This window comes from Loxodonta africana, chromosome 3 (genome assembly GCF_030014295.1).
Source record: "Loxodonta africana isolate mLoxAfr1 chromosome 3, mLoxAfr1.hap2, whole genome shotgun sequence".
NCBI classification, from domain to species: Eukaryota; Metazoa; Chordata; class Mammalia; order Proboscidea; family Elephantidae; genus Loxodonta; species Loxodonta africana.
Window position 1 is genome coordinate 9,310,209 of NC_087344.1, and position 26,430 is coordinate 9,336,638.

The window sequence follows — 26,430 nt, forward strand, 5'->3', positions numbered from 1 at the left end:
GGAATAAAGGCCTGGCGATCTACTTCCAAAATATCAACCAATGAAAACAATACAGATGACCACAGTTTGATCTGCAATCCGTCATGGAGATGACGAAGGACCAGGCACCATTTCATTCTGTCATGCATGGGGTCACCATGAGTTGGGGTCTGACTTGACAGCAGCTAACAATCACCGCCACAAAATGTTGTGCCTGAGGTAAGTGCCTCACTCTCCTCACCCTAATCCCGGCCCTGCTTCTGAACTTCTAAATCCTCTGAGGATCCTAAGCTGGACACTGGTTCTTGGTGTCTCAGAGCCTGGATCTCCCACCTGGGTTGCCAGGAGCCTTTCGGAAAGCTCAAGCGGTAGCAGGTCCCCCAAGGACTCACCACGACCTTCAGGGTCTTCTTGACACCATCACTGACAAATTGGTTGTAGACAGCGGCCTTGACCTCCACCTCTTGGAGGCCGAGCTTTAGGGGAACAATGACAAAAGGCATGGACACTGAGGATTCACCCGGGATGGTCAGGGTCTGCTGGTGTCGCTTCTTGGCGGTGGCCATGCTGCAGAAGGCTGGATTGTAGAGCAGTTCGACCCGGACCTGCGGGAGACAGAGGGTGTCAGGTGAGAGGCGTGTGTGCGTGGATCCCCCAGGCCCCCACCAGGCTTCTGCTGCCCTGGGGGCCCACCTTGATATTATCCTTCTGGTAGTTGTAGAGGACAGCTCGGATCTCCACCTGCTCATTGCGCACCACAGAGTAGGGGAGCCGCAGGTCGATGAAGAAGCTCTGCATCACCCTGACCTCGTAGGGGTCGGCCACGCAGATCCCTGCCCAGGCGGGGACAGACCACACAGCATCAGGGGCAGGGGGAGGGCGGGGCGGACAGGGCCAGGCTTCTGGTCCAAGTCCCTGCTCCTCCCAGGGTCTCAGTTTCCCCGTTTGCTGTTCTTAGTTACCATCATGTCGACCCTGACTCATGGCAACCGCATGTGTGTCAGAGTAGAACTCTGCTCTGTGGGGTTTTCAAGGTTGTGACCTTTTGAAAGCAGGTCACCAGGCCTTTCCTCCTAGTCTGTCTTAGTCTGGAACCTCTGCTGAAACCTGTCCACCAGGGATGACCCTGCTGGTATTTGAAATCCGGTGGCATAGCTTCCAGCATCCTAGCAACACAGAAGCCATTACAGTACCACAAACAGACAAGGGTGTTGGTGTTGGTTGCCGCCAAGTCTGTTCCTACTCATGGCGAGCCCGTGTGTGCACAGTAGTCCTGCTTCATCGGGTTTTCAAGGCTCTGACCCTTGGGAAGCAGATCTCCAGGCCTTCCTTCCAAGGTGCCGTCCCTTTGGCTAGTAGTCAAGCACTCAACCTTTTGCACCACCAGGGACTCCCAGAGTTAAAGAGGCTTGGATGATTCCACCCCTGCCCTCCTTCCATTTGAAACTTCTCTGTCCTGTAGCCTCACTGGTACACACAAACTTTTTCCTTGTACCCACATTCTGGTTTGCCCAAAAATTGTAGTTCAGATATTAAACCCTTTTGAATACAGAAGTTTAAATGTTTGCTTGCATAACCTGAGGATATGTCAAAATAGATGAAAAATGCTTTGTTTTATTATGTTCTCTCTCCCTCTCTCATTTCTTGTAATAACTTCCAGCTTTTCATGAGTCCAGAAGAACTAGGTGGTGCCAGGCTACCGTTACAGAACATTTGGATCCAAGACTCTATAGAATGCTGATCAAAAGGGGGAAATGTAGAACAGAATTTCAAATTCACATAGAATCCAGGTTTTCTGAGCCACGTAGGCTGGATGAACTCCAGAAACTATTGCCCTGAGATCATCTTTAAACCTTAAACTGAAACTATCCCCTGAAGTCATCTTTAAACCAAACCATAGTTTAGCTTAATCAGTAAAAAAATGTCTGCCTTGAGTGTCATACTCTTTTAAGAACTATCTGTGCGGGATCAAATTGACAACAGCAACTCGAAAGGTTAGATGAGCAGCTTATGGGGTGGTGAGTTTATCTTAATGGTGGTGGAATAATTTGGAAAAGGGTAGTGAAGATGGTTGCACAACTTAACTACGGTAACGAGTGTCATTGTATTGTACCTGTAGAATTTGTTGAACTGCAGTGTGTTTTGCTGTGTATGTTTTCACCAAAACAAAACCGAAACCTCCCAGCATTTTTCTGTCTGGGGAGAACGCCTCATTGAGTCTGTGCTGCCAATTCATGAGTCTCTTCTGGAACCAAATACACTCTATAGAATAAGCATTGTCAGATTTTTCTTTTAACACCCCAAATAACGGGAGCTTTCCCTAGCTCCATCTGTCTTTATAGAACCCTATAGACTGCTGTTGTAAGTTCCATCAAATCGGCTCCAACTCACGGTGACCTCGTGTACAACAGAGCTAAACATTGCCCAGTCCTGCACCATCTTCGTGATCCTTGGTATGTTTGAGTCTGTGGTTGTGACCATCACATCAACCCATCTCATGGAGGGATTCCATCATTTTCACTGACCGTCTACTTTTCCAACCATGAATGTCCTTTTCTAGCGATTCGTCTTTCCTGATGACGCGCCCAGAGTAAATGAGTCAGTCTTGCCATCCTTGCTTCTAAGGAACATTCTGGTGGTATTTCTGTGATTGATAATACTTTTCATGATGATGTCTTCATGAATGGTAGTGGTTTTGGGAGTTGCTCTGATTTAGTGATTTCCATTTTCTCTCTAGTTTTATTCATAGATATGTAGGGGGAAGAGGGCCTGAATAACTAAAGGGACTTTGACTGTGACATCCAGGGACCCAGGTGGCCATTGAGCACTTGAAATATGGCTGGCCTAAGTGTGACCTGGGATTTTAGTTAGTCCTGGGTGGTGCAAACAGTTAATGCGCTCGGCTGCAAACTGAAAGGTTGGCGGTTTGAATCCACCCAGAGGCACCTGAGAAGAAAAGCCTGGTGATCTCCTTCTGAAAACTCAGCCACTGAAAACCCCACAGAGCACAGTTCTGCTCTGACACACGGGGGCGCCGTGAGTTGGAGTTGGTGGTGGTGGAGGAGGCAGGTTCTCACATCACGATGTTTGCGGGGTTGGTGGAGGGGCGGTACATAGAAGAGGGACCACGCTTTGTCCAGGTTTATGTCACATTTCTCCATCTGCCCCTGGTGTTTCAAATGGGCGTTTCACACTCTTCTGCCTTTATCCTTTCCTCATGATCTTACCCACCGGCACGTCAGCATCAATCACCCGTTAAGGGTTTTCGTTGCTGCAAAAGCACCCATTTTGAGACTATATACTCCACACACTAGGAGCCCCGGGTGGCACAAACAGTTAAGCGCTTGCCTACAAACTGAAAGGTTGGTGATTCAAACCCACACAGAGGCATTTTGGAAGAAAGGCCTGGCAATCTACTTCCGTAAGATCACAGCCATCGAAAAGCCTATGGAACAGTTTTTTGTTTTGTTTTCTTCATTTTTTAATTTACTTTAGATGAAGTTTTACGGAATAAACTAGCTTCTCAGTAAACATATAGTACACGTTTTGTTTTGTGACACTGGCTACCAACCCCACGACATGTCAACACTCTCCATTTCTCAACCTTGGGTTCCCCATTACCAGCTTTCCTGTCCCCTCCTGCCTTCTCGTCCTTGCCCCTGGGCTGGTGTGCCCCTCTAGTCTCATTTCGTTTTATGGGCCTGTGTGATCTTTAGCTGATGGGTGAGCTTCAGGTGTAACTTCATTACTGAGCTAAAAGGGTGTCCAGAGGCCATGTTCTCGGGGTTACTCCAGTCTCTGTCAGGCCAGCAAGTCTGGTCTTCTTTTTCTGAGTTAGGATTTTGTTCTACATTTTTCTCCACCTCTGTCTGGGACCCTGTATTGTGATCTGTGTCAGAGCAGTCGATGACGGTAGCTGGGCACCATCTAGTTGTGCTGGACTCAGTCTGGTGAAGGCCGTAGTAGTTGTGGTCCATTAGTCCCTTGGACTAATCTTTCCTTTGTGTCTTTCCTCGTGTTTTCTTCGTTGTCCCTTGCTCCAGATGGGGTGAGACCAGTGGAGTATCTTAGATGGCCGCTGACAAGCTTTTAAGACCCCAGACACTACTCACCAAAGTCGAATGTAGAACACTTTGTTTATAACCTCTGTCATGCCAATTGAGCTAGACGTTCCCCAAGCCTGTGGAGCACTTTTGCTCTGCACACATGGGGTCACCATGAGCTGAAGTTGACTGAACGGCAACTAACAACAAACAATTCTTGGAACCTCTGAGTGATGCAAATGGTTAACCAGCTCAGCTGCTAACCAAAAGGATAGAGGTTCAAGTCCACCCAGAGGTGCCTTGGAAGAAAGGCCTGTAGATATACTTCCACAACATCAGCCACTGGAAACCCTATAAAGCACGGTTCTGCTCTGCACGCATGGGGGTGCCGTGAGTCAGAACAGACGTGACAGCAACTAATAACAACAACAACAGTCCTCCACGTCAGCACCTGACACCTCTGCAGTAACTAGGAGACAGTAAGTCACCCAGAAAATCCCGAGAGCCCCCAGGGTCCCCTCCTCCCGAGGATGGTCCACCATCTCCCCTCACCTTTCTTGTCCGACAAGCTCACAGCCAGGATCTCCCAGGTGGTGATGGAGTCTTTCAAGAACACATTCATGACCTTCGTGGAGATTCTGGGTGGGGGTAGGGGAGAGGCGAGGGCGTTAGAGGAGGGGGGGCTGATGGGGACAGGTTGGGGGCACAGGTACAGGTAAGAAGCCCAACTGTGGAGTGTTCCAGGTTGAACTGTGAGGTTCCACAGTGATTCCAAAGGAGGAGCAGCTGGGGAGCTGGGGTTGTTTTACTTTTGTTGTCTTGTGCCATCGTTTCTATTCTGACTCATGGCGACCCCATGTGTAACAGAGTAGAACTGCTCTATAGGGTTTTCTTGGCTGTAACCTTTATGGAGGAGCCCCTGGCTGCCCAAATGGTTAAGTGCTGGACTACTAACAGAAAAGTTGGCAGTTCAAACCCACCCAGAGGTACCTCGGAAGAAAGGCCTGGGGATCTTCTTCAGAAAGACCACAGCCTTGAAATATCTCGTGGAGTGCAGTTCTACTCTGTGCACATACGGGGTCACCACGAGTCGGAATCGATTTGATGGCAACTTACAACAGCAATATTAATGGAAGCGGATCACCATGCCTTTCTTCTCCGGAGCTTCTGGGTGGGTTTGAACCACCCACCTTTGGGTTACCAGCTGAGTGCAAACCATTCGCACCACCCAGGGACCTTGGGGTGGGGGCAGGGGAGGTTGGGGGCACAGGTAGATTTAATGGCGGGGTCTTCGGGGACAGTGACAGAAGAAGAACCTGATGCCGCAGCTGGGCTAGGGGTGGGATTGAAGTGGGGAATTCCCAGCTGTACCCATTTTTCTCTGGCTCTTTGAGTTCCTCAATACTCCACAGCCAGCTCTCAGGGAACTGACTTCTGGAAATGATATCTTCTTCCGGGATTATGTCTTCATCCAGGTCACCTGGGGGAGGCATCTGGGGTTAGCGCAGACCTGCCTCCCCTGTATCCCCTTAGCTTCCTCAGCAGCCCACGAGGGATTTGTAGGAGCAAAACCCACCCAAGGCCCTATTAGGACTTTCATGAGCCCCACGCATTTTTGCCTGGGTACACCCTTCTTCCATTAAAAAAAAAAAATTAAACATGATGTTTTACGACTGCATTAGTAAAAAAAACAGATGAATATAATCCAAGCTGGATTCTATTCATTTTGTCCCCATCTGATTATCAAAGAAACGAAAGCATTTTCGTGGACCCCCTGAAAGTACTGTGGGCCCTGGGCTCTGTGTCTCCTGTGCCCAGTGGATATGTTACTCTCAAATGCAACCAGGTGAGTCGAGAGAGTCCCTACACTTGATGGAGGCCACTGAAAACGGGGTGGCCTCTAAATCCAGCTTGCCACTGTTAGCAAGCGTTATAGATTGAATTGTATCCCCCCAAAATGTGTGTTGGATCACTAACCCCTATACCTGTGGATGTAACCCATTTGAGAATACGTTCTCTTTGTTATGTTGACGAGGTCATATCGGTAATGGGGGGATCCTAAACCTAATCACTTCTGAGTTATAAGGAAAGCATAGACACAGAGATGAGGAAGTACGTATGAAGGAAGACGGATTTCATCGGATGATAGCGAAAGAAGACAAACTATCTGATGTCAATGAAGGCAGGAGAATCTACAAGCCCAGGAGCCCCAAGGATTTCAAACTACTAGAAGCTGAAATGGCATCCCAGGTGGTGCAAACGGTTAACATGCTTGGCTGCTAACCGAAAGGTTGGAGGTTCAAGCCCACCTGCAGGTGCCTTGGAAGAAAGGCCTGGCAGTCTACTTCCAAAACACCAGCCATTGAAAACTGTATGGAACACAGTTTACTCTGACAGATATGGGGTCCTCACAAGTCAGAATCCACATGATTGGAACCAGTTAGTTAGTTAGAAGCTGACATAGACAAAGAAGGACCTCCCCTTAGAGCCACACACTGAATTAGGACTTCTAGCCTCCAGAACTGTGAGACTATAAATTTCTGAGGAGCCCTGATGGTGCAGTGGTTAAGAGCTTGGCTGCTAATCAAAATGTCGGCAGTTCGAATCTACCAGCTGCTCCTTGGAAGCCCTATGGGGCAGTTCTACTCTGTCCTGTGGGGTCGCTATGGGTTGGAATCCACTTGATGGCAATGGATTTGGGTTTTTGTGTGTGTGTGCGTGTGTGTGTGTGGTGTTTCTGTTACCATAGCACTAAGAAACCAAGACAGCAAGTAAGCCAAATTCGACCAGCATAGAATTCAACTCCGGCTAGGCTTTCCTGGAAAATGATGACAGATTTTAAATTGGTTCTGGGTTTTCATAATAGCAAAGTAGATGGAATTCCACAGATGCTCAAATCCACCCAGACTCTGGACTAACCCACCAGAGTGCCTTTGGGTTGTAACATTGAAACACTCCTCTGTCCCATCCCAAACTGGCTAGAGAAATTACATAATGCTGGGGTTAAAAAAAAACTCCCATCTGCATGTAGACAACATCCCAGGAGATTAGCAGTTTTGTTTAGTGTTTCCTGTAATCTTCAGACAATATCTCCTCTGCGAAAAAGAGTCACAACTCTGGGTCAGTGGGGTAGAAAGCAGCATGCCTAGATTTTTATAGCTCACAAAGAGATGGAACGTAAAGATCTTTATTCTTGCAAATTGGGAACTTTTATGCCTGTGGCAAAGGAGCCCTGGGGGCACAATGGTTAATCGCTTGGCTGCTAACTGATAGGTCAGCAGTTCAAATCCACCAGTGGCTCCATAGGAGAAAGACCTGGCAATGTGCTCCCATAAAGATGACTGCCTAGGAAACCCTATCGGGCAGTTCTGTGCTGTAATACATGGGGTCGCTATGAGTCGGATTCAACTCAACTGCACCCAACAACAACAGCATGCATTTGGTGGTGGGAGTGGAGAGCCAGTTTTTCCAGCTAAAAGAATTTAAAAATATTTGCCCACGTTAGCCTTTTGGCCGATGGCTGCTTATTTTTAAGCCCCCCCAAAAGATGCAGACATACACAAAAATCCTGCATTCTCATATAACAGTCAACACTCATTGTCTTAAACGCTAAATGAAAAGTGATTTTTTTTTTGTTAATCTCCCTTAGCTTAAATTTTGATATGTTGTTATGGTTACTTTATATATATATAATATATATATATTAAACTATAAAGGAAAAAAGACAATCTTTACGGTGGAGAAGCCTGGTAGATATTACTTGAATCAACTGATCAAGGTTAACAACCCTAGTAATGGGATGATTCAAGGTCATGTGTCTCTTGCTATGAAGGACACGGCATCACATCTGTGATATTCCTGCCCCAAATGCAAAACCTGAATCTGATCATGACAAAGCATCAGATAGGCTGAAATTGACAGACATTCCACAAATACCCAGTCCATACCCTTCAAAAGGAGTCCCTGGGTGGTGCCAAGAGTTAAGACGCTCACTTGCTAAAACTGAAAGGTTGGAGGTTCAAGTCCACCCAGAGGTACCTTGGAAGAAAGGTCTGGCCATCTACTTCCAAAAAACCAGCCACTGAAAACCCTGTGGAGCACAGTTCTACTCTGACACACGCGGGGCCGCCATGAGTTGGAATCGACTCAACACCAACTGGCAAACTTCCAAAACTTCGAGGTCACAAAAATCAGGGAAAAATTGAAGCGCTGTCACAGATTGAGCAGACTAAAAAGCCAGGGCAAGGGAACGCAATGCCTGCGTCTGAGCTGCACCGTTTTCCTACAAAGGACCAAAAACTGGATTATGGGACAGGACAAGTGGAAATGAATAAAGGTAATGGTTGAACAACATGATAAACCTAACATCCCTGAATTGCACACTGGAAGCATCTTGAAACGGCCAACGATTTGTTACTTATGTATCTACCGTGATTAAAAGTAAACAAGATTCCGCGCTGCTAATGAGTGGGCATTAACGTCCTGATTCTGATAACTGGGTTGTAGTTCTGCAGGAGAATATCTTTGCTTGTAGGAAACCCAAATTGACTATTTCAGGGTGATGAGACATTAAATGGTTAAAAAAAAAAAAAAGTCGATACTGCACTTCCAACTTTTCTATACGGTTGAGATTCATTAAAGGAAAAAAAAAAGGGATTTTCGTATTTGCTTTGGTCTGCCAGCCTGCCACTGTGCAAACTCTCTAATTTTCCTTAGTTTTAAAGCAAAGGTATTCCTCTTCATTACTTTTCATTCTATAATTGATGAAGGAATTTCCTCACAATTTCCAGAGCCACCCACACTTCCCTCTGCTTTTCCAGCCCAATTTGATCAACATATTTCTAGTCTCCTGTGAAAATGACCAGAGGTACAAAAGAAAATTCCAAACGGCTAATTACAGAAACTCTGTTTGCATAGGGTTTAAGTGCTATGGCTCCTAACCTAAAGGTCGGCAGTTTGAATCCACCAGGTGCTCCTTGGAAACTCTATGGGGCAGTTCTACTCTGTCCTGTAGGGTCGCTATGAGTCAGAACTGACTCGACAGCAATGGGTTGGTTGATTGGAATTAGAGCCCTCACTGGAGCAGTGATGGCTTCATGTAACAATTATAAAAAAGTGAAATTTGGACAGGCTAGTGAACTGTGACTTAGCTGAGACGATCCTTGCAAAAGGCACTGAGTGGCCTGAGGCGTGCCTTCTCTAAATTCAGTTCTGACAATGCCCATCCCAGCTGAAATGCATTTCTCAAATTAAGACTTACTGAAAGGTATTCAAGAAAAGGCGTGATTGGCAACACTGGGGTTCAAAGCCCCTCAGCAAATGGCAGTTTTGACTCTTGTCCTTTCTGTAAACGCCATATTCCAGACAGAACATCCCCCCCGCACCAGACAGAGTATCCTCCCCCCTCAGACAGAAACCCCCTCCTCCCTCAGACGGGGGCATCTCCCTCCTCAGTCAGGGATCTCCTCCCTCGTCATACAGGGACCTCCTCCTCCCTCAGAGAGGACCCTCTTCCTCCTCCCTCAGACAGGACCTCCTCCCCCATCAGACAGGGGTGTCCTTCCCTCAGACCGGGACCTCCCTCCTCCAGATACCCCTCCCCCCGAGACCCTGAAGTCAAACTCACTCCTGGCCAGGCCCAGGGGGCTGTCCCGACTGTACTCAAGCCGCAGCTGGGTGATGTAGCGGCAGCAGTCCAGGAAGGCCTTGATGCAGGACTCGCCCAAGATGTACTGTGTCCTGTGCTCGCATGAGAAGCCCATAGGGTTCTCCCGCATGCCACCCTCGCAGCACTTGCGCAGCTCCTTGTCCTGGTACTGGCCCGCTGTGGGAGCCCATCAGACCCTCAGCCGCGGTGCCTCGAAGCAGGAGGCATTCGGGGTAGACCCCAGGGAGAACTCACCCCTGGCCAGGCCCTCCCCTCCTCCCTCTTCTCCTCCTACAAGGCCAGGCTGGGACCCTGTACGGCCCGGTTCAGGGGTGGGGAGTGGGTTAGGGTCCAGCGGAGGACTCCCACCTTTGTCTGTCCTCTTCTCCATCAGCTGCACTGAGCGACGTCGGCGGGCAGCTGGCTTCGGGCACTCAGGATCTGAGGGGCAGGAGGAGTGGGAATATGACGGATTAAGGACCTGCTGTATGCCCTTGGCTTACTCTTCACAACAGCCGTAAGCTCAGGCTGCCATTGCTCCTATTAGACAGATGAGCAGACTGAGGCTCAGAGAGGAGAAGTGGTTGTCTAGCTGGTGGCAGAGGCAAGACTTAAACTCAGGTGCCCCTGACTACAGATCCCTGCTCCTAACCACTAAACCCCACTGCCTCCTGTGTTTGGGAAGTGGAGGCACTGCCCCTCCATGGACCAGGCACTGGCCGCACTCTCACCTGCCCTCTGGTCAGTCTGCAGCCCTTTGTTGGTCTGAAGGGCCAGGCCTGCATCCGTGAAGACACCGGCATAGTCCTTTCCACTGCCCGGGGTGCAGCCAATGTCTGCCTTCTCCACCACGTCCCAGATCTGTGAAGAAGAGGGGGCCGAGGACAGGGTGAGGCCAGGCCAGCAGTGTCTCCTCCAGCTCACCAACATGTCTGTCTGTCTGTCTCACCCCAACTCCACCCTAGCCCTGCCCCATCAAACCCCAGCCCCACCCCATCTTCATCTTCACCCCCACCTTCACCTTATTCCTACCCCCACGCAATTACTGCCCCCACCCAATGCCATCACCATATCCTCCCCACCCCTTCCCCAGCCTCACCTATCCTATCCCCAACCCATCATTCTCAAGCTTATCCGACTCTATTCCCAACCCCGTTCTACCATCAATCCCGACTCCACTCCCATCTCCATTCCCAATCCCATTCCCAGGCCTAGCTCCCACCCAGTATCATTCCCAAGCCCGTTCCTAACCCCACTCCATCTCCATCCTGGACTCTTCTCCAACCCCTTTCCCATCGCCACCTTCATTCCCAATCCATCATCATTCCCAACCCTCTCCCACCCCTATTCCTAACCCCATCTCCATCCTCCCTCTACCCTCGTTTGCATTGCTATCCTCACTGCCATTCCCAGTCCAACCCCACCTCGTCCTCCTTCCCAGTCCCGCCTCTATCCTCATCTCTGTCCCCATCCCCAGGGCTTCCACATTGGGCAGCTCCAAAGGAGGCAGCTATTGGTCTCTCAGTGTTGGGAAATAAGGCAAAGCTGCCTATTCCCCCGACCATACCTAACTTTAACCCTTGTCCTTCCACATCGCCATCCTCAGCCTCCACACCAGCCCAACCCCACGTCCATGTCCATTCTAATCTCCACTTCCAACCCACACCTAACCCCACTCCATCGTGCTGCCCACCCCAGCCCCGTCCCTTTGCTTCTTCCCCCATCTTCTACCCAGCCTCAGCTTGATGCAGGTGCATACCTTACTCTGAGTCAGTTTATTCTTCTTGTTCAGCACATACACACCCTTGTCCACGGCCACCAGCCCTACTCGGGCCCCACGGTTACCCTCTACCCTAAGGGTCATCTGCTGTCCTGGCAAATATGTCTTCTGGTCCTTCTCACCACCTTTTACCACCAGCTGTGGGGAGGGTGGGAGCAGGAGTCAGCCCTGCAAGGCCCAGTTCTGGTCAGCGAAGGACTTAGGGGGTTCTGGGTTGGATCGAAAGGGAGAGAGAGGTGGAGCTAGAGGGAAGAGAGAGGGACAGATGACAACAGAAGCAGACTCAGACTGAAAGTCAGAGAGAAAACAAGAGGGAGAGAGATGTGCCAAGGTTGGAGAAGAGAGGGAAGAAAGGACAAGATGGTAGAGGGAGAGGGAGGCACTCTGCAGATGAGAACCCCTCTGTGTAAGGAGAGAACCCTGCTGTGTGGGTAGACAACCTCTCTATGCAAATGCAGGACCCCTCCATGCAAATGAAGGAGCCCTCCATCAAATGAAGAACCCCTCCATGCAAATGAAAGACTCCTCCATGCAAGTGCAGGATGCCTACATGCAAATGAAGAACCCCTGCATGCAAATGAACGACTCCCCCATGCAAATGATGGACCCCACTGTGCAAATGAAGAACTCTTCCAGGCAAATGAAGGACCCCTCCTTGCAAACGAAGAACCCCTCCATGCAAATGCAGATCCCCCTCATCCAAATGCAGGGCCCCACCATGCAAATGAGGAACCCCTCCATGCAAATGCAGGACAACCCCATCCAAAGGTAGGACCCCTCCATGCAAATGAAAACATTTCCATGTAAATCACAGGCCCTCTGTATGCAAACGGAGGACCCCACTGTGCAAATGGCAGGACCCCTTTCTGCCAATGGACAAGGGACAAAGACTGATGCAGAGGACTAGAGAGAGGCCAGAGAAGACGGTACAGTGGTGGGCACAAGGAGAGACCCCGGGAGCTCACCGTGCCCACGCAGGAGTCCCTGACGTCCACCCACACGGAGTCAGCTGCTATCTCCCTTCCATTGTTGCCCACCAGCGTGTAATAGGCCACCAGGCGGAAGGAGGGAATGAAGTCGGTGGTGATGGTCAGAGGAAGTGCCACCAGGTCCTGGTCAGACTCCCGCACCTGGCGTCCCACCTTCAGCACCTTTCCCTTGTTCATGATCTGGGGGTCAGGGAGAAGAGAGGGTGGAGAGACCAGGGATTAGGGAGGTGACCTGGCAGAGCTGGAGGAGCAAGGAGGACGGGCTGCAGGTGGCACTGACCAGGTAGGTGTAGTAGCTGATCTTAGCCTGCAGGCCAGGGTCTGTTCGCAGGTGAAAGTTGACATTGATGTTCTCGCCCGGCTTGATTTCTGAACGAGGCACGGAGAGGTGCAGATAGTTGTTGGAGTTGCTGTGGGGGCTGTAGGCCTGGACCTGCATGGTCTTGGAGGCCTGCTGGGCCTCTGGGATGCCTTCTTTCTTTGTGCGCACCTGGGCAGGAAGAAGAGTGTGAATTATGGCCCCAAATGATGTCTACATCCGAATCCCCTGGACCTGTGACTATGGTACCTTGCATAGCAATAGAGACTTTGCAGATGGGATTGAGTTAAGAATGCTGAGATGGAGAGCTAATCCTGGCTTATCCAGGTGGCCCAATGTCATCACCGGGGTATAAGATGGAGGCAGGAGTCCCTTAAGGAGTCCTAGTGGCATAACGGTCAAGCGCTCGGCCTCGGCTGCTAACTGAAAGACTGGCCATTCGAACCTACCCAGCAGCTCTGTGGGAGAAAGATTTAGTAATCTGCTCCCATAAAGATTAAGTGAGATAATAATATAAGGAAGTAGTCCTACTCTGTCACATGGGGTCACTCTGAGTCGGAATCAAGTCAATGGCACACAACAACGAGAGTCCCTGGGTGGTTAAGGGCTTGGCTGCTAACCAAAAGGGTGGAGGATCGGGTCCACCTGAAGGCACCTCAGAAGAAAGGCCTGGTGATCTACTTCCAAAAAATCAGCCATTGAAAACCCTATAGAGCATAGCCCTACACTGACACACATGCGACTAGTTTGGGGTTTTTCTGGTCAGGAGAGTTAAGAAGGCAGTGGTGGCTCAGCGTTAGAATTCTTGCCTTCCATGTGGAAGACCTGGGTTCGATCCCCGCCCCCCCGTCCACCTCAAGCACAGCCACCACTCATCTGTCGGTGAAAGATGGCATATTGGTACGAGGTTGAACAGGTTTAGTGACGCTTTCAGACTAAGAAGGACTAGCAAGAAAGGCCTGGATATCTATTTCTGGAAATCAATCAATGAAAGCTCTATGGATCATAAGGGTCTACCCTCAACTGATCATGGGGATGGGGCAGGACCAGGCAGTGTTTTGTCCCATGTTCATGGCGTCTCCATGAGTTGGGTCTGACTCCAGGACAGCTAACAACACCAAAGGAGAGTCAGAGAAGGACATGTAACATGGAATCAGAGGTCGGAGAGAAAGAGTGACTGGAAGATTCTATGCTGCTGGCATTGGAGATGGAGGAGGGGGCCACAAATCAAGGAATGTGGGTGGCCTGTAAAAGCTGAAAAAGGCAAGGAATGGATTCTTCTCTAGAGCCTTCAGAAGGACTGTATCCCTGTCGACCTCTTGACTTTAGCCCATTGAGACCGATTTTTGACTTCTGACCTCCAGAACTCTCAGATAATAAATTCCTGTTGTTTTAAGTCACAAAGTTTGGGGTCATGTGTTACAGCAGCAATACGTGACTCATACTGCATACATGCTTCCAGCAAAGATGGGCTACCCAGCCTAGGAGTGGGGCAGAGGCCCCTGAGGACATCTGCATCGTGCACATGAGCTGTGTCACCTCCCAACGAGGTATAACACGCCCAAGGCCACAGAAGCCAGAAGAACTGGTCCCACTGTGGAAATGTGTAAACTGCAGAGCCCCTCACAGCAAGCTTCAGACGCCTGTGTGAGAATGAGAGAACCGCCTGCATGAGCCGAGCCCCTATCCAAGTACATGGGAGGCCCATGGCATGCCAGTGAAAGAGCCCATTCATCTAAACAAGGACCCCTCTAAGCAGATGTAGGACCCCTCTGTGCAAATAACAGGGCCCCCTGTGCACATGTGCACATGGAGAATCCCTCCATACAAATGTCAGGACCCTTCTGCCAAGAAAGGGCCCCGCTGTGCAATGGCAAGACCCCACTGTGCAGCTGAGACTCCCTGGATGCAATGCAAATGGAGACCCCATGTATGCAAATACAGGGCCCCTTGATGCAAGTATTTTTTTTTTATTTGATGCAAATAGGGAGCTCTTCTATGCAAATGAAAATTCTCTGTATAAATGACAGAACCCCACTGTGCAAAAGACTGGGCCTCTGTAGGCAGGTGGCCAAACCTAGCTGTGCAGACCCCAGAACCCTACTGCACGCATGAGAATCCTCTATGCAAATGAGAACATCTCTGTTTAAATGACAGGAACCCTGTATACAAACATCAGAACACCACTGTTCAAACGAAGAACCCCTCTATATAAGAAGATAACCCCTGAATGCAAATACAAGACTCCATTGTGCAAATGAGAACATCTTTTCGCACATGGCAGGACCCCTCTGTGCAAATAAAGGGGTCTTCCTGGTGGGGGGATCCCAAGCCAGGCCCAGACGCACCATGATGGTCTGGGGGCTTCGGTTGCTGGGCATGTTGATGGTCAGCTTGGCCACACCGTCGGCCTGGGTCAGGGACTGCACATTGTCCTTGGTCACCACGGGGATTTGGCGGGCTGGAGAGCCATCAGGGTTCGTCACAAAGACCTGTAGAGGAGCAAGGCAGATGGAGGGGGATCCAGAGGGGTGGGGAATCAGGGGCCGGGGGTACAGCCTCGCTGCCCGGGGTCTCACCATGAGGTCGAAGGGCATGGCTGGCTTGAAGAACTTGGGCGTCTTGGTGAAGTGGATCTGGTAGGGGGAGGTCACAATGGGGATCCCGCTGCGCTCAGCTTCCACCATGTCGCTGCCTGGGGTGGGGGGCGGTCATGAGGGCAGGCTCCTGGGCCCTCCTCAGGACCTGATCTCCCCGCCTCAGACTGGGCTTCCCGCCTTAGACTGGACTCCATCCTCACACTGAGCCTCCCCCCTCAGACTGGCTCCCCCTTCAACTGCATCTCCCCCTTCAGACTGGACCCCACTTTCAGACTGGGCCTCACCCTTCAGACCAGGCCTCCAGCCTCAGACTGGGCCTTCCCCTCCAGCAAAGCCTTCCTCTACCCTCAGACAGGGCCCTCCCTTGGACCCTGGGCTTCCTCCTCTGCCCAGTCCCCCTCTCAGACTGGATGGCAGTAGCACTGGGCGGTGGCCGCAGACCAGGCCTCACCTGATTGCAGGATGACAGTGACTGACACGTACAAGGACTTCCCCACCAGGGCCTCGGGCCTCGAGGGCTGCACCCCGTTTAGCAGGACATCTCGGCTCAGCACTGCCTCGCCATTGCCATCCTCTATCTGGGGGGGAGATGAGGGCTCAGGGCAGGAGGGGCAGAGGGGGAGGGGCTGATACGGAGAGAGACTGCGAGGGGGAGGAGCCTCAGATGGGGGGGTGAGAGCTCAAAATGAAGAGGGGGTTTCAGAGAGGGAAGAGGGCTCAGAGGGGCCAGGGGACAAGAGGGCCTCAGAGAGTGGAGAGGGCCCAAGAGAGCAGCAGGACTCTCAGAAGAGGGAGGGGTTCAGAGAGAGGGTGGGTCTCAGGGACCCTCGGAGGGAGGAGGGGATCAGAGAGGAGGAGGGTTTCACGAGAAAGGTCTTGGGAGGGAGATCTCAGAGGGGGAAGGATCTCAGAGGAGGAAGGGGTGAAAGGAAGGCGCTCAGAGGGGGAGGGCCTCAGAAGGGGAGGGTCTCAGAGGAGGAGGGGCTCAGAGGAGGAGGATTTCAGGGGGGAAGGGCTGAAAAGGAGGGGCTCAGAGGGGAGGGGTTCAGAAAGGGAGGGGCTCAGAGGGGGAGGGTTTCAGAGGGGGAAGGGCTGAAAAGGAGGGGCTCTACGGGGGAGGGCCTCAGAAGGGGAGGGGCTCAGAGGGGCCTCTGCCAGGTACCACGACGCGGGTGAGGGACTGCGCCAGCGAAATCCTCTGGTCACCGTCCTGCACGCCGAAGATGACGAAGGCCATCCCATCCACGTTCTTCCCGTATAAGAACCTGTGAGACGAGGAGGGTCTCAGAGCCCCACTCCTGGAAAGCAGTCTCCCTCCACGTCCGCTCGCGGGGCCCGAGGACCCAGAGCCCACCCGCGCCGGCCTCGCCCCGCCCAGGCCGCTCCCCTGGCCCGCCCCTGGCTCCGCCCCTGCCCCTCACCTGGCAGTGATGGTGACCTCCAGGCCCTTGGGATCATGAATGTAGTAGAACTTCTCTGTGGGCTCCACTTCCACCTCAAAGCTAGGCAGCACTGCGGGGGAGAGAAGAGGTTGGTGGGGACAGCGGGGGCCGGCGTCACCGGGTAGGGGCTCCCACCCGGCTCTCTCCTCCTCTTACCGTACTCCTTCACCTCAAACTCCGTGGAGAAGACCTGCTGTGGGGAATCTTCGAAGTGGGCTTGGATCTTCCACTGGCCCATGCTGGGGGGAAGCGGGAAGGACCTGGTGAGTGGCCTGGCCCAGCCTCGCAGCCCTCCACTCCGACTCCGTAGGGGAGCCCTAACCCTCCTATGGGAAGGCCTGACATACTTGACCAGCTCCGGGATGTTCCAAGACAAGGACAAGATGCCAAACTGATTGTGAGAAGACAAGGAGTCTTTCTTGATGGGAACGCCATCGGGGGTCTGCGGGCAGACGCGGGAGTGGTGTCAGAGGCCAGATCCAGGCCCTCGGCTCCCTCCACCTCTCTGTGTCTGGACTCCTTCTCCGCACCACGTCTACACAGGCAGCGTTTAAGAGCCTGGGCCTGAGTTCAAATCCCCAAGGTGCCACTTCCAAGCTGTGTGACCCTGGGCAAGTTCCTTAACCTCTTGGCGCTGAATTTGCATACCCATAAAATGGAGATAATAATAGTACCTGCCTCCTTGTCTTGGGACACAGCTAATATAAGCGTGAGCTCATTATTATCAGTGACTGTGAATTATACTAATAATAACTGGCGTTTAGTATACATTCACTTTGTGCCAGACGCTGTGCAAAGGGTTTGAATAGACTCAGCCTCATGGAATTGCCTGTATTTCACTTCCTGACTGTGTGTGATTGAGTCTAATACACACATTGCTCCATTAGTTCAAATGGCTACAGATCAGGAGACGTCGCTGAAAAATGTGGTGCTCTGGCCTCTCTTGGAAATTGGAAAGTTCTGAGGATAATGAGTGTTCCCACAAGGCCATACTTGTTTGGAGCTGGGCAGCGGCTGTGTCTTAAGCGTGGTGTATGCTCTCCATTCCCTACAGGTCCCACCACACCCTAAACTCGTTGCTGTCCAGTGGATTCCAACTCATGGCAACCCCATTAGTTACAGAGTAAAACTGCTCTATAGGGTTTTCTTGGGTGCAGTCTTTATGGAATTCCCGTTCTTCGCAATGTTATCCATAGTTTGTTATGATCCACACAGTCGAATGCCTTTGCATAGTCAATAAAACACAGGTAAACATCCTTCTGGTATTCTCTGCTTTCAGCCAGGATCCATCTGACATCAGCAATGATATCCCTGGTTCCATGTCCTCTTCTGAAACCAGCCTGAATTTCTGGCAGTTCCCTGTTGATATATTGCTGCAGCCATGTTTGAATGATCTTCAGCAAAATTTTGCTTGCTTGTGATAGTAATGGTACTGTTCTATAATTTCCGCATTAGATTGGATCACCTTTCTTGGGAATAGGCATAAGTATGGATCTCTTCCAGTCAGTTGGCCAGGAAGCTGTCTTCCATATTTCTTAGCATAGACGAGTGAGCACCTCCAGTGCTGCATCCATTTGTTGAAACATCTCAATTGATATTCCATCAATTCCTGGAGCCTGGTTTTTCACCAATGCCTTCACAGCAGCTTGGACTTCTTCCTTCAGTACCATCGGTTCCTGCTCATATGCCACCTCTTGAAATGGTTGAACAGTGACTAATTCTTTTTGGTATTATGACTCTGTGTATTCCTTCCATCTCTTTTGATGCTTCCTGCATCATATAATATTTTCCCCATAGAAACCTTCACTATTGCAACTCAAGGCTTGAAATTTTTCTTCAATTTTTTTCAGCTTAAGAAATGCTGAGAGTGTGCTCATGAGGAACCTTTACATACATCAAGAGGCAGTTGTTCATACAGAACAAGGGGATACTGATGAGTTTAAAGTCAGGAAAGGTGTGCGTCAGGGTTGTATTCTTTCACCATACCTATTCAATCTTTGTGCTGAGCAAATAATCCAAGAAGCTGGGTTATATGAAGAAGAACGGGGCATCAGGATTGGAGGAAGACTCATTAACAACTGGCGTTACACAGATGACACAACCTTGCTTGCTGAAAGTGAACAGGAGTTGAAGTACTTACTAGTGAAGATCAAAGACCACAGCCTTCAGTATGGATTACACCTCAACATAAAGAAAAGAAAAATCCTCACAACTGGACCAATGAGCAACATCATGATAAACGGAGAAAAGATTGAAGTTGTCAAGGATTTCATTTTACTTGGATCCACAATCAACACACACGGAAGCAGCAGTCAAGAAATCAAAAGACACATTGCATTGGGTAAATCTGCTGCAAAGGACCTCTTTAAAGTGTCCAAGAGCAAAGATGTCACCTTGAAGACTAAGATGCGCCTGAGCCAAGCCATGCTATTTTCAATGACATCATATGCATGTGAAAGCTGGACAATGAATAAGGAAGACCGAAGAAGAGTTGACGCCTTAGAATTCTGTTGTTGGCAAAGAATGTTGAATATACCATGGACTGCCAAAAGAAGGAACAAATCTGTCTTGGAAGAAGTACAACCAGAATGCTCCTTAGAAGCAAGGATGGTGAGACTGTGTCTTACATACTTTGGACATGTTGTCAGGAGGGATCAGTCCCTGGAGAAGGACATCATGCTTGGGAGAGTACAGGGTCAGCGGAAAAGAGGAAGACTCTCAGCGAGGTGGATTGACACAGTGGCTGCAACAATGAGCTCAAGCATAACAACGATTGTAAGGATGGCTCAGAACCAGGCAGTGTTTCATTCTGTTGTGCACAGGGTCGCTATGAGTCGGAACCGACCCGACGACACCTAGCAACAACAACAACAACAATCTTTATGGAACCAGGCCACCAGACCTTTTTTCTGTGGCACAGCTGAGTGGGTCAGAACTGCCAACCTTTAGGTTAGTTGTTGTTTTTGTTAGGTGCTGTTGACTCGGTCCTGACTCACAGGGACCCTGAAGGACAGAGTAGAGCTGCCCCACCAGGTTTCCAAGGAGTGGCTGGTGGATTTGAACCACAGACCTTTTTGTTAGCAGCCGAGCTCTTAACCACTGCACCACCCGGGCTCCTTCAGGTTAGTAGCTGAATGCAATCCATTAGCACCACCCAGGGACCTTCAAATACTTTACTTGCTTGGTCCCTCTGACCCTTGCAAGATCTCTCTAAAAGCTATGAGGAGGAAACATCCCTTCCTTCTTCCCTTCCTCCTTTCCTGGTCTGGCTGGAGGGCTGGGCGAGGGGGACAGAGGAAAAGGCGAGGGCAGGGAGGGGACGGGACAGGTCGTGCAGGGCCCTGTGGGCTGCGGGAGGACTTGGGTTTTTACCCTTGGGAGGTGGGAGCCCTGAAGGGCTATGACCAGAGGAGGGATCAGCGCCGACTCAGGGGCTCACGGGCGCCCTCTGGCTGCTGCGGGGAGGGGGGAACAGACCATATAGAATTATCTGTCATTGTGCCATCTTCGGAAACCCTGGTTGTGTAGGGGTTAAGAGCTATGGCTGCTAACCAAAAGGTCGGCAGTTCGAATCCACCAGGTGCTCCTCGGAAACTATATGGGGCAGTTCTACTCTGCTACTCCGTCCTATAGGGTCACTAAGAGTCCGAATCGACTCGACCGAAACGGTTTTTTTTTTTTTGGTCCCATCTTCAGATGAGGAAACTGAGGCTCAGGAAGGTGAAGTAACCTGCCCAGCTTCACACAGAACCCACAAGCACCGCCCCACACCGGTGTCTCTTTCTCTGCCTCTCTCCAACTCTTTATCTCTCCCCGAGTCTCTGTCTCCGGGTCTCGGGGCCCCGGCTGGCTGGTACCTCGATGGTGATGATCACCGTCCGGCCCACGGGCAGCAGTTGGTGGTCCACAGTGTAGACCCGGTAGAGGACTGGGGGTGGTGGGTAGAGAAAGGAGACCTGGTGAGGTCCCGGCCCCTCCGCACAGCCCCGCCCCCGCCCCGCCCAGCCCCGCCCCGCCTCACCTGTGGAGCCCGGGGTGTAGATGGTCTTGTCCGTCTGGATGAAGAGGTAACCGCTCTGCAGGCTGACCAGCACCACCTTCTCTACCGAGGTGTCCTTGAAGATCGCCTGGACGATCACGAACTTAGTCTTCTTGTCGGACCTTAACTCCTCGTTGGCCGGGATCTAGGCACAGGACAAGGGATCGTTAGGGGTCAGCTTCAGAGACGGTGCCCATGGTGCCTGAGCTCCCAGAAGACAGGGGACTCAGAGGTGAGGAGACGCGTGAGGGGTAGGGTCTCAGAGATGGGCGGGGACTCAGAGGGGGAGGGGCTCAGAGATGGGAGGGCTTGGAAACGGGAGGAGGGGCCCGGGGGAGGGCTGTGGGTGCCAGCACCAGCCTCTGTCCACCTTGATGGTGACGGTGCCCAGGTGGCTGTTTGCGGAGGTCAGCACGGTTTTCTCGCTGACCAACGCTTGCTTCTTGCCAGGGAAGTCGTGGACGGTGACGGTGACGGGAATGTCCCCTTGCACGTCGTGGGCCTCCAGCACCACCATCTCATCATTCTCTAGCCTCAGGACATTGGGGGTGATCATGGAGTACCTGCAGGAGGAGGCGCGGAGGCGGAGCTGTCATCCCAAACTCTGACCCTTGAAGCTCTGTCCCACCCTCTGGTCCTGGAGAGCATCCAATGACTGTCCTGGGGTGCTGCCAAGGCTGTATCTAGATCCGCATATATCTCTGGGAGCCGCCACAGGCTCCCCCACGTGAGCAGGGAGGGCAGCCACCCTGACCCCCACCCTCACCCCACCTTGACCTGTGAAACCTCGACGGGCCAACAGCGAACTCCACCAACCCCAGAACCTCAAAACCAGAACCTGAACCCCCCCAAGCCTCTAGACTTCCAGGCCACAAACACCCAAAGTTCTAAACCCCTAAATCTCTATGCAGTGGTGTCAACTCCAACTCATGGCGACCCCATGTGTGTCAGAGTAGAACTGTGAACTGTAGGGTTTTATTTAAATGGCTGGTTTTCCAGAAGCAGATGACCAGGACTTTCGTCGGAGGTGCCTCTGGGTGGTCTTGAACTTCCGACCTTTCAGTTAGCAGCCGAGCAGTTTAACTATTTGCACTGCCTAGAGACTCCCCTAAATCTCTAAATACCTCAGATATAAACTCCTAAACCCTCAGATACCCCAAGGTATAGGCAACCAAACCCATGTAACTGTAAACCCACTCAAACCTCTAAACTCCAAGTCCTAGAGCATCCCAAACCTAAACCTCTAACACCTCAATCCTATAAATATCCAAATCCACACACAAACCCAAAGCTGTCATGAACCCAAACCACCAAACCCTGAAACCTACAAACATGGAAAACCATAAACCCCAAAACTACAAACTCCTAAATCCTGTAAGGTTCAAATCTACAAAGCTCAAATCATCCCAACCAATAATCACCTAAACCCCACAAATGCCCAAAGCCCATAACTCCTACACGCAGAGACCCCCAATTCTATAAACATCTGAACACCTGCACAGAACATTCCACAAACACACACCCCATAAACAGTCGAACCAACAGGCAGCCAAATTTCTAGCAGCCCCTAACCTGACTCTCCAAACACCCTGGATTCTGCAGGGACCTGTGCCCACAAATGCCTGCTCTTATCCCAGAAGCAGCCTTGTTGGGTGGGTTGAGATAACTCACATGGGGTCCCCCAGGGCCAGGGGGAGGCTGGCCAGCAGCAGCAGAAGCAGGCTGGAACCCGAAGCAGGTCCCATGGTGCAGGGACAGTGGAGGGGCAGAGGGGCAGAGGGAGAGGACGGGGAGGAGTGAGCAGGGGCAGCTGGAGGCCGCCTCTTATCTGCTGCCCGCCTTTTCCCCGCCCCTCTATTCTTCCCTAGGGCTGCCCCAAATTTCTCAATACCATTTGCTAAATTTTTCAATCTCTAGGGCCAGCGGGTCCTGGGTGAATAACCCAGAGCATAGCCTCCTCCACCATTATCACACCTGCCCCCTGACCAGCATCCCTCAGGGTCATGGCCACCTTGTGAACATGAGCTTTTTCCCTGTTGTACCCACTTTGTGGTGCAGAAATACTGAGGCCCAGAGAGAGGAGACCCTGGATATCTGGGCATGATCTCTCACCTGCTTTTGGCTATGCGTTTATTCATCAAACCCTTTTTCGTAGTCCATCTCTGTGCTGGAGCCCCAGAGGACCTCTAGGCCTCACTTCCAGAGGCTTCCATGCTGGGGGAGAGAGAGGGACAGAGCACAGGACACACACCACTAGCTCCATGGGAGAGGAATAGGGGCTGGAGAAGCCAGTGGTGAAGAAGAATTCTGCTTCTTGGAGGGCCAGGGAAGGCTTCTTGGAGGAGGGACATTTCGGCTGGGCGTTGAAGGATGTATAGGAGTTCATTATCCAAGTGAGCATGCTTTCCAGGATGAAATGGGGCTTGGAGATCCCTTAAAGAGCCCTGGTGGTGCAGTAATTAATCATGGTTGCTAACTGAATGGTTGGTGGTTTGAACCCACCAGGCCCTCTTTGGGAGAAAGATGTGGCACTCTGCTTCCTTAAAGATTAAAGCCACGGAAATTCTATGAGGCAGTTCTACTCTGTCCTATAGGGTAAATAGGAGTCAGAACCAACAGAATGGCAACAAGTTTTGTTTTGTTTTGTTTTGTTTTGTTTTGAGCTCCCTTGAGTCTCTGGGTGGTGGTTATTGTTGTTGTTAGGTTCTGTGGAGTCAGTTCCGAGCAACTCATAGCAACCCTACGTACAATAAAATGAAACACTGCCCGGTCCTGAGCCATCCCCACAATTGTTGTTAAGCTTGAGCCCGTTGTTACAGCCAGCTTAGGAGCCCTGGTGGCTCAGTGGGTAAGAGCTCCGCTGCTACCCAAAATGTTGGCAGTTCACATCCACCAGCCACTCCTTGGAAACCCTATGGGGGAATTCTACTCTGACTTATAGGATCGCTATGAGTCAGATTCAACCCCATGGCAACGGGTATCATAGGCCTTAATGATCCTCATTTTTACATCCATGTCTAGAGCCCTCCTCACTTCATTTTTGGATTAGAACTTGCAGTGGCATGGCTTCTTTTACTGGACATATTGCTGGGGATCAAGCAGTGCAGGTGTTACAGTTAGAGAAACTTGGACAACTTGGCCTCTCATGAACAACAGAAGCTTATTACAGTATAAAACAGTAAGATCACACTACAGGCTTGGTCTACAATGAAGCCAGCATCAGTGTCACAAGAAAGTCGGAGTGGCAAAAGCTGTTGGGTGTCTGCCCAGTTTAATCGTTGTATTTCGTTAGAGTTGAACACTGCCCAACTTTCTGTCCATGACAACTCCTGACACCAGTACCAACTTAGTTGTGGACCAGGCCATAGTAGCTGGCGATACGGCAGTGTTTTGAATGGTAAATCATAGCATGGAATATCTGGGAGTGAGCATCTGAGAATAATAACATCAGCAAATTACACCCTGCAACATTGTATGTAGTACATATTACTAACGGTAAAATGTACAAGAAAACAAACAAAACAAAATGAACAGTAGTCAGTGTGGTTCACCCTAACTAGAACGCGTTGCAAGTTAGAGACTACCTGCACCACATTTTGTTTACCCATTTGTCTGTTGATGGGCATGTCTGTTGTTTTCACCTTTTGGCTATTGCGAGAAGTGCTGTAATGAACATTGGTGTACAGCATTCACATATTTTTAAAACAAATATTTGCATATTCTTCGACACTTGCTTTTTCACAGAGCAATACATCTTGGAGATTCGTTCACATCAGTGCACAGAGAACCACTCCTGTGCCTGCAGGCAACTGGCCTCCCATCGCACTGTGTGAAAGTAACTAGCCTCCTATTGATGGACAGTGTTTTGTGACCACAAACCACACGCCCTGCAGTGAGCAACCCCAAGCCTGCATCATTTTCCAGGTTGCACATTTACTAGCTGTGACCTTGGAGAAAGCTACTGATAACCACTCTGAACCTTAGTTTTCTCATCTGTAAAATGGGTGTTACAACGACACCTCCATCATAGAATTAAAGGAGGTAACTTGCATAAAGAGCTTAGAACAGTGCCTCGGTCATAAACCAAACCCAATCCACTGCTGTCGAGTCACTTCTGACTCATGGCAAACCCACGTGTTACACAGGAGAACTGTGCTCCACAGGGATTTCTTGGGAGCCCTGGTGGCACAGTGGTTAAGTGCTAGGCAGCTAACCAAAAGGTCGGCAGATCGAATCCACCGCCATATGGGGCAGTTCTATTCTGTCTTGTAGGGTTACTATGAGTTGGAGTCAACTCCACAGCAACAGGTTTGGTTTTTTGTTTTTGTTTTCTAAATCTTACGGAAGTCGATCGCCAGGCCTTTCTTTTGCAGCACTACTGGGTGGGTTCTAACTGCCAACATTTATGTAAGTGGTTGAGCACAAACCGTTCATGCCATCTGGGCTATATAGTTGCTGTTGCTTTTATCTTTACTGTTATAATGTTGCACGCATGCAAGTGTATTGGTAGCACTTCCCCAGTCAAAGTCTACAACACATTAGCAATCTTGCAAGATACTGACAATTTTCCCCTCTGCAGGAGCTGCGTCAAATTACACAGCCACCAGCACTGCAGGAAATTGTTGATTTCCCTACCATTTAACCACCAGACCATGTTGGCAAACCTTTGGATGGTTGCCAGCCTCACGGGTGAAAACTGGCACCTCCTTATCATTTTAATTTGCATCTCTCCAATTCTGAGCTGGGTTCACATCTGGGGAGGGGGGGTGGTGGTGAAGTCCAGGCACAGGAGGTGAATGGCTAAAGCCCTGGAATGGTGCATGGGTAGAAGTTCTGATTCCTGAGGGCTAGAGTCCAGAGCCCCATCGCAGGGGTTAAAGGGGAACTTGCTCTGATTTCCCGTAAACCACACTGTCTTCCTAGCAGTGCCCGGAGCAGAGCGGGGGATGTGAGAAATGAAAACAAACCTGGCTTCTATCTGCTGGGATTGCAACACCCTCTGTTTGAAAGCAGAGAAACCCAGACCCAGTGCCGTGGAGTCGATTCCTGAAGGCAGAGGGAGGGTGCAAACACCTGATCCGGCTCCCAATCTGGACTCATCTTCTGAGACTGGGTTGGGGGCACTTGCTTGGATCCCCAAACCTTCCCCCCCACAATTACTTCCTCTATTTTCCGCTATCCCCTAAAACAAAGAACCAAACCTGTTGCCATCAAGTCGATTCCGACTTGTGGCAAAACTCCACGTGTGTCAGTGGAGAGCTGTGCTCCAGAGGGTTTTGTTTTAAATCCATTGATTAATTTTACAATATTTGTTGAGTTCTTAGTATATGCGAGGCAGAGGACCAGATTCTGCCATTGTTGTTGTTGGGTGCCGTTGAATCAATTTCGATGTATTACAGAGTAAACCTGCCCCACAGAGTTTTCCTGCCTGTAGTCTTTACCTTGGCAGGTAGCCAGGTCTTTCTCCCACGGAGCTTCTGAGGGGGTTTGAACCACCAGACTTTGTGGTTAGCAATGAAGTGCTTAACTGTTGTACCACAAGGGCTCCTTCTCCATAGGGTTCTCTTGGCTATAATCTTTGCTGAAGCAGAT

At 50.6% G+C, this 26,430-nt stretch overlaps 1 protein-coding gene across 1 annotated transcript in view; it reads right to left on the reverse strand.

Moving 5' to 3' along the window:
* LOC100657773 (complement C3-like) overlaps positions 1-22,626 on the reverse strand; it is a 40,088-nt gene extending 17,462 nt beyond the window's left edge. Inside the window, exons 1-21 of the mRNA XM_064280405.1 lie at positions 22,510-22,626; positions 21,209-21,401; positions 20,821-20,983; positions 20,657-20,727; positions 17,147-17,241; positions 16,956-17,038; positions 16,779-16,869; positions 16,520-16,622; positions 15,809-15,935; positions 15,337-15,452; positions 15,106-15,249; positions 12,719-12,928; positions 12,415-12,618; positions 11,429-11,587; positions 10,401-10,530; positions 10,039-10,110; positions 9,649-9,846; positions 5,394-5,502; positions 4,575-4,660; positions 673-812; positions 372-584 (exon numbers count right to left, since the gene is read on the reverse strand). Of these exons, the coding sequence (XP_064136475.1) occupies positions 372-584; positions 673-812; positions 4,575-4,660; positions 5,394-5,502; positions 9,649-9,846; positions 10,039-10,110; positions 10,401-10,530; positions 11,429-11,587; positions 12,415-12,618; positions 12,719-12,928; positions 15,106-15,249; positions 15,337-15,452; positions 15,809-15,935; positions 16,520-16,622; positions 16,779-16,869; positions 16,956-17,038; positions 17,147-17,241; positions 20,657-20,727; positions 20,821-20,983; positions 21,209-21,401; positions 22,510-22,583 (2,781 nt within the window). The 5' untranslated portion in view covers positions 22,584-22,626. The remainder of the gene's footprint in view (positions 1-371; positions 585-672; positions 813-4,574; positions 4,661-5,393; positions 5,503-9,648; positions 9,847-10,038; positions 10,111-10,400; positions 10,531-11,428; positions 11,588-12,414; positions 12,619-12,718; positions 12,929-15,105; positions 15,250-15,336; positions 15,453-15,808; positions 15,936-16,519; positions 16,623-16,778; positions 16,870-16,955; positions 17,039-17,146; positions 17,242-20,656; positions 20,728-20,820; positions 20,984-21,208; positions 21,402-22,509) is intronic.
* Positions 22,627-26,430: the final 3,804 nt, after the last annotated feature.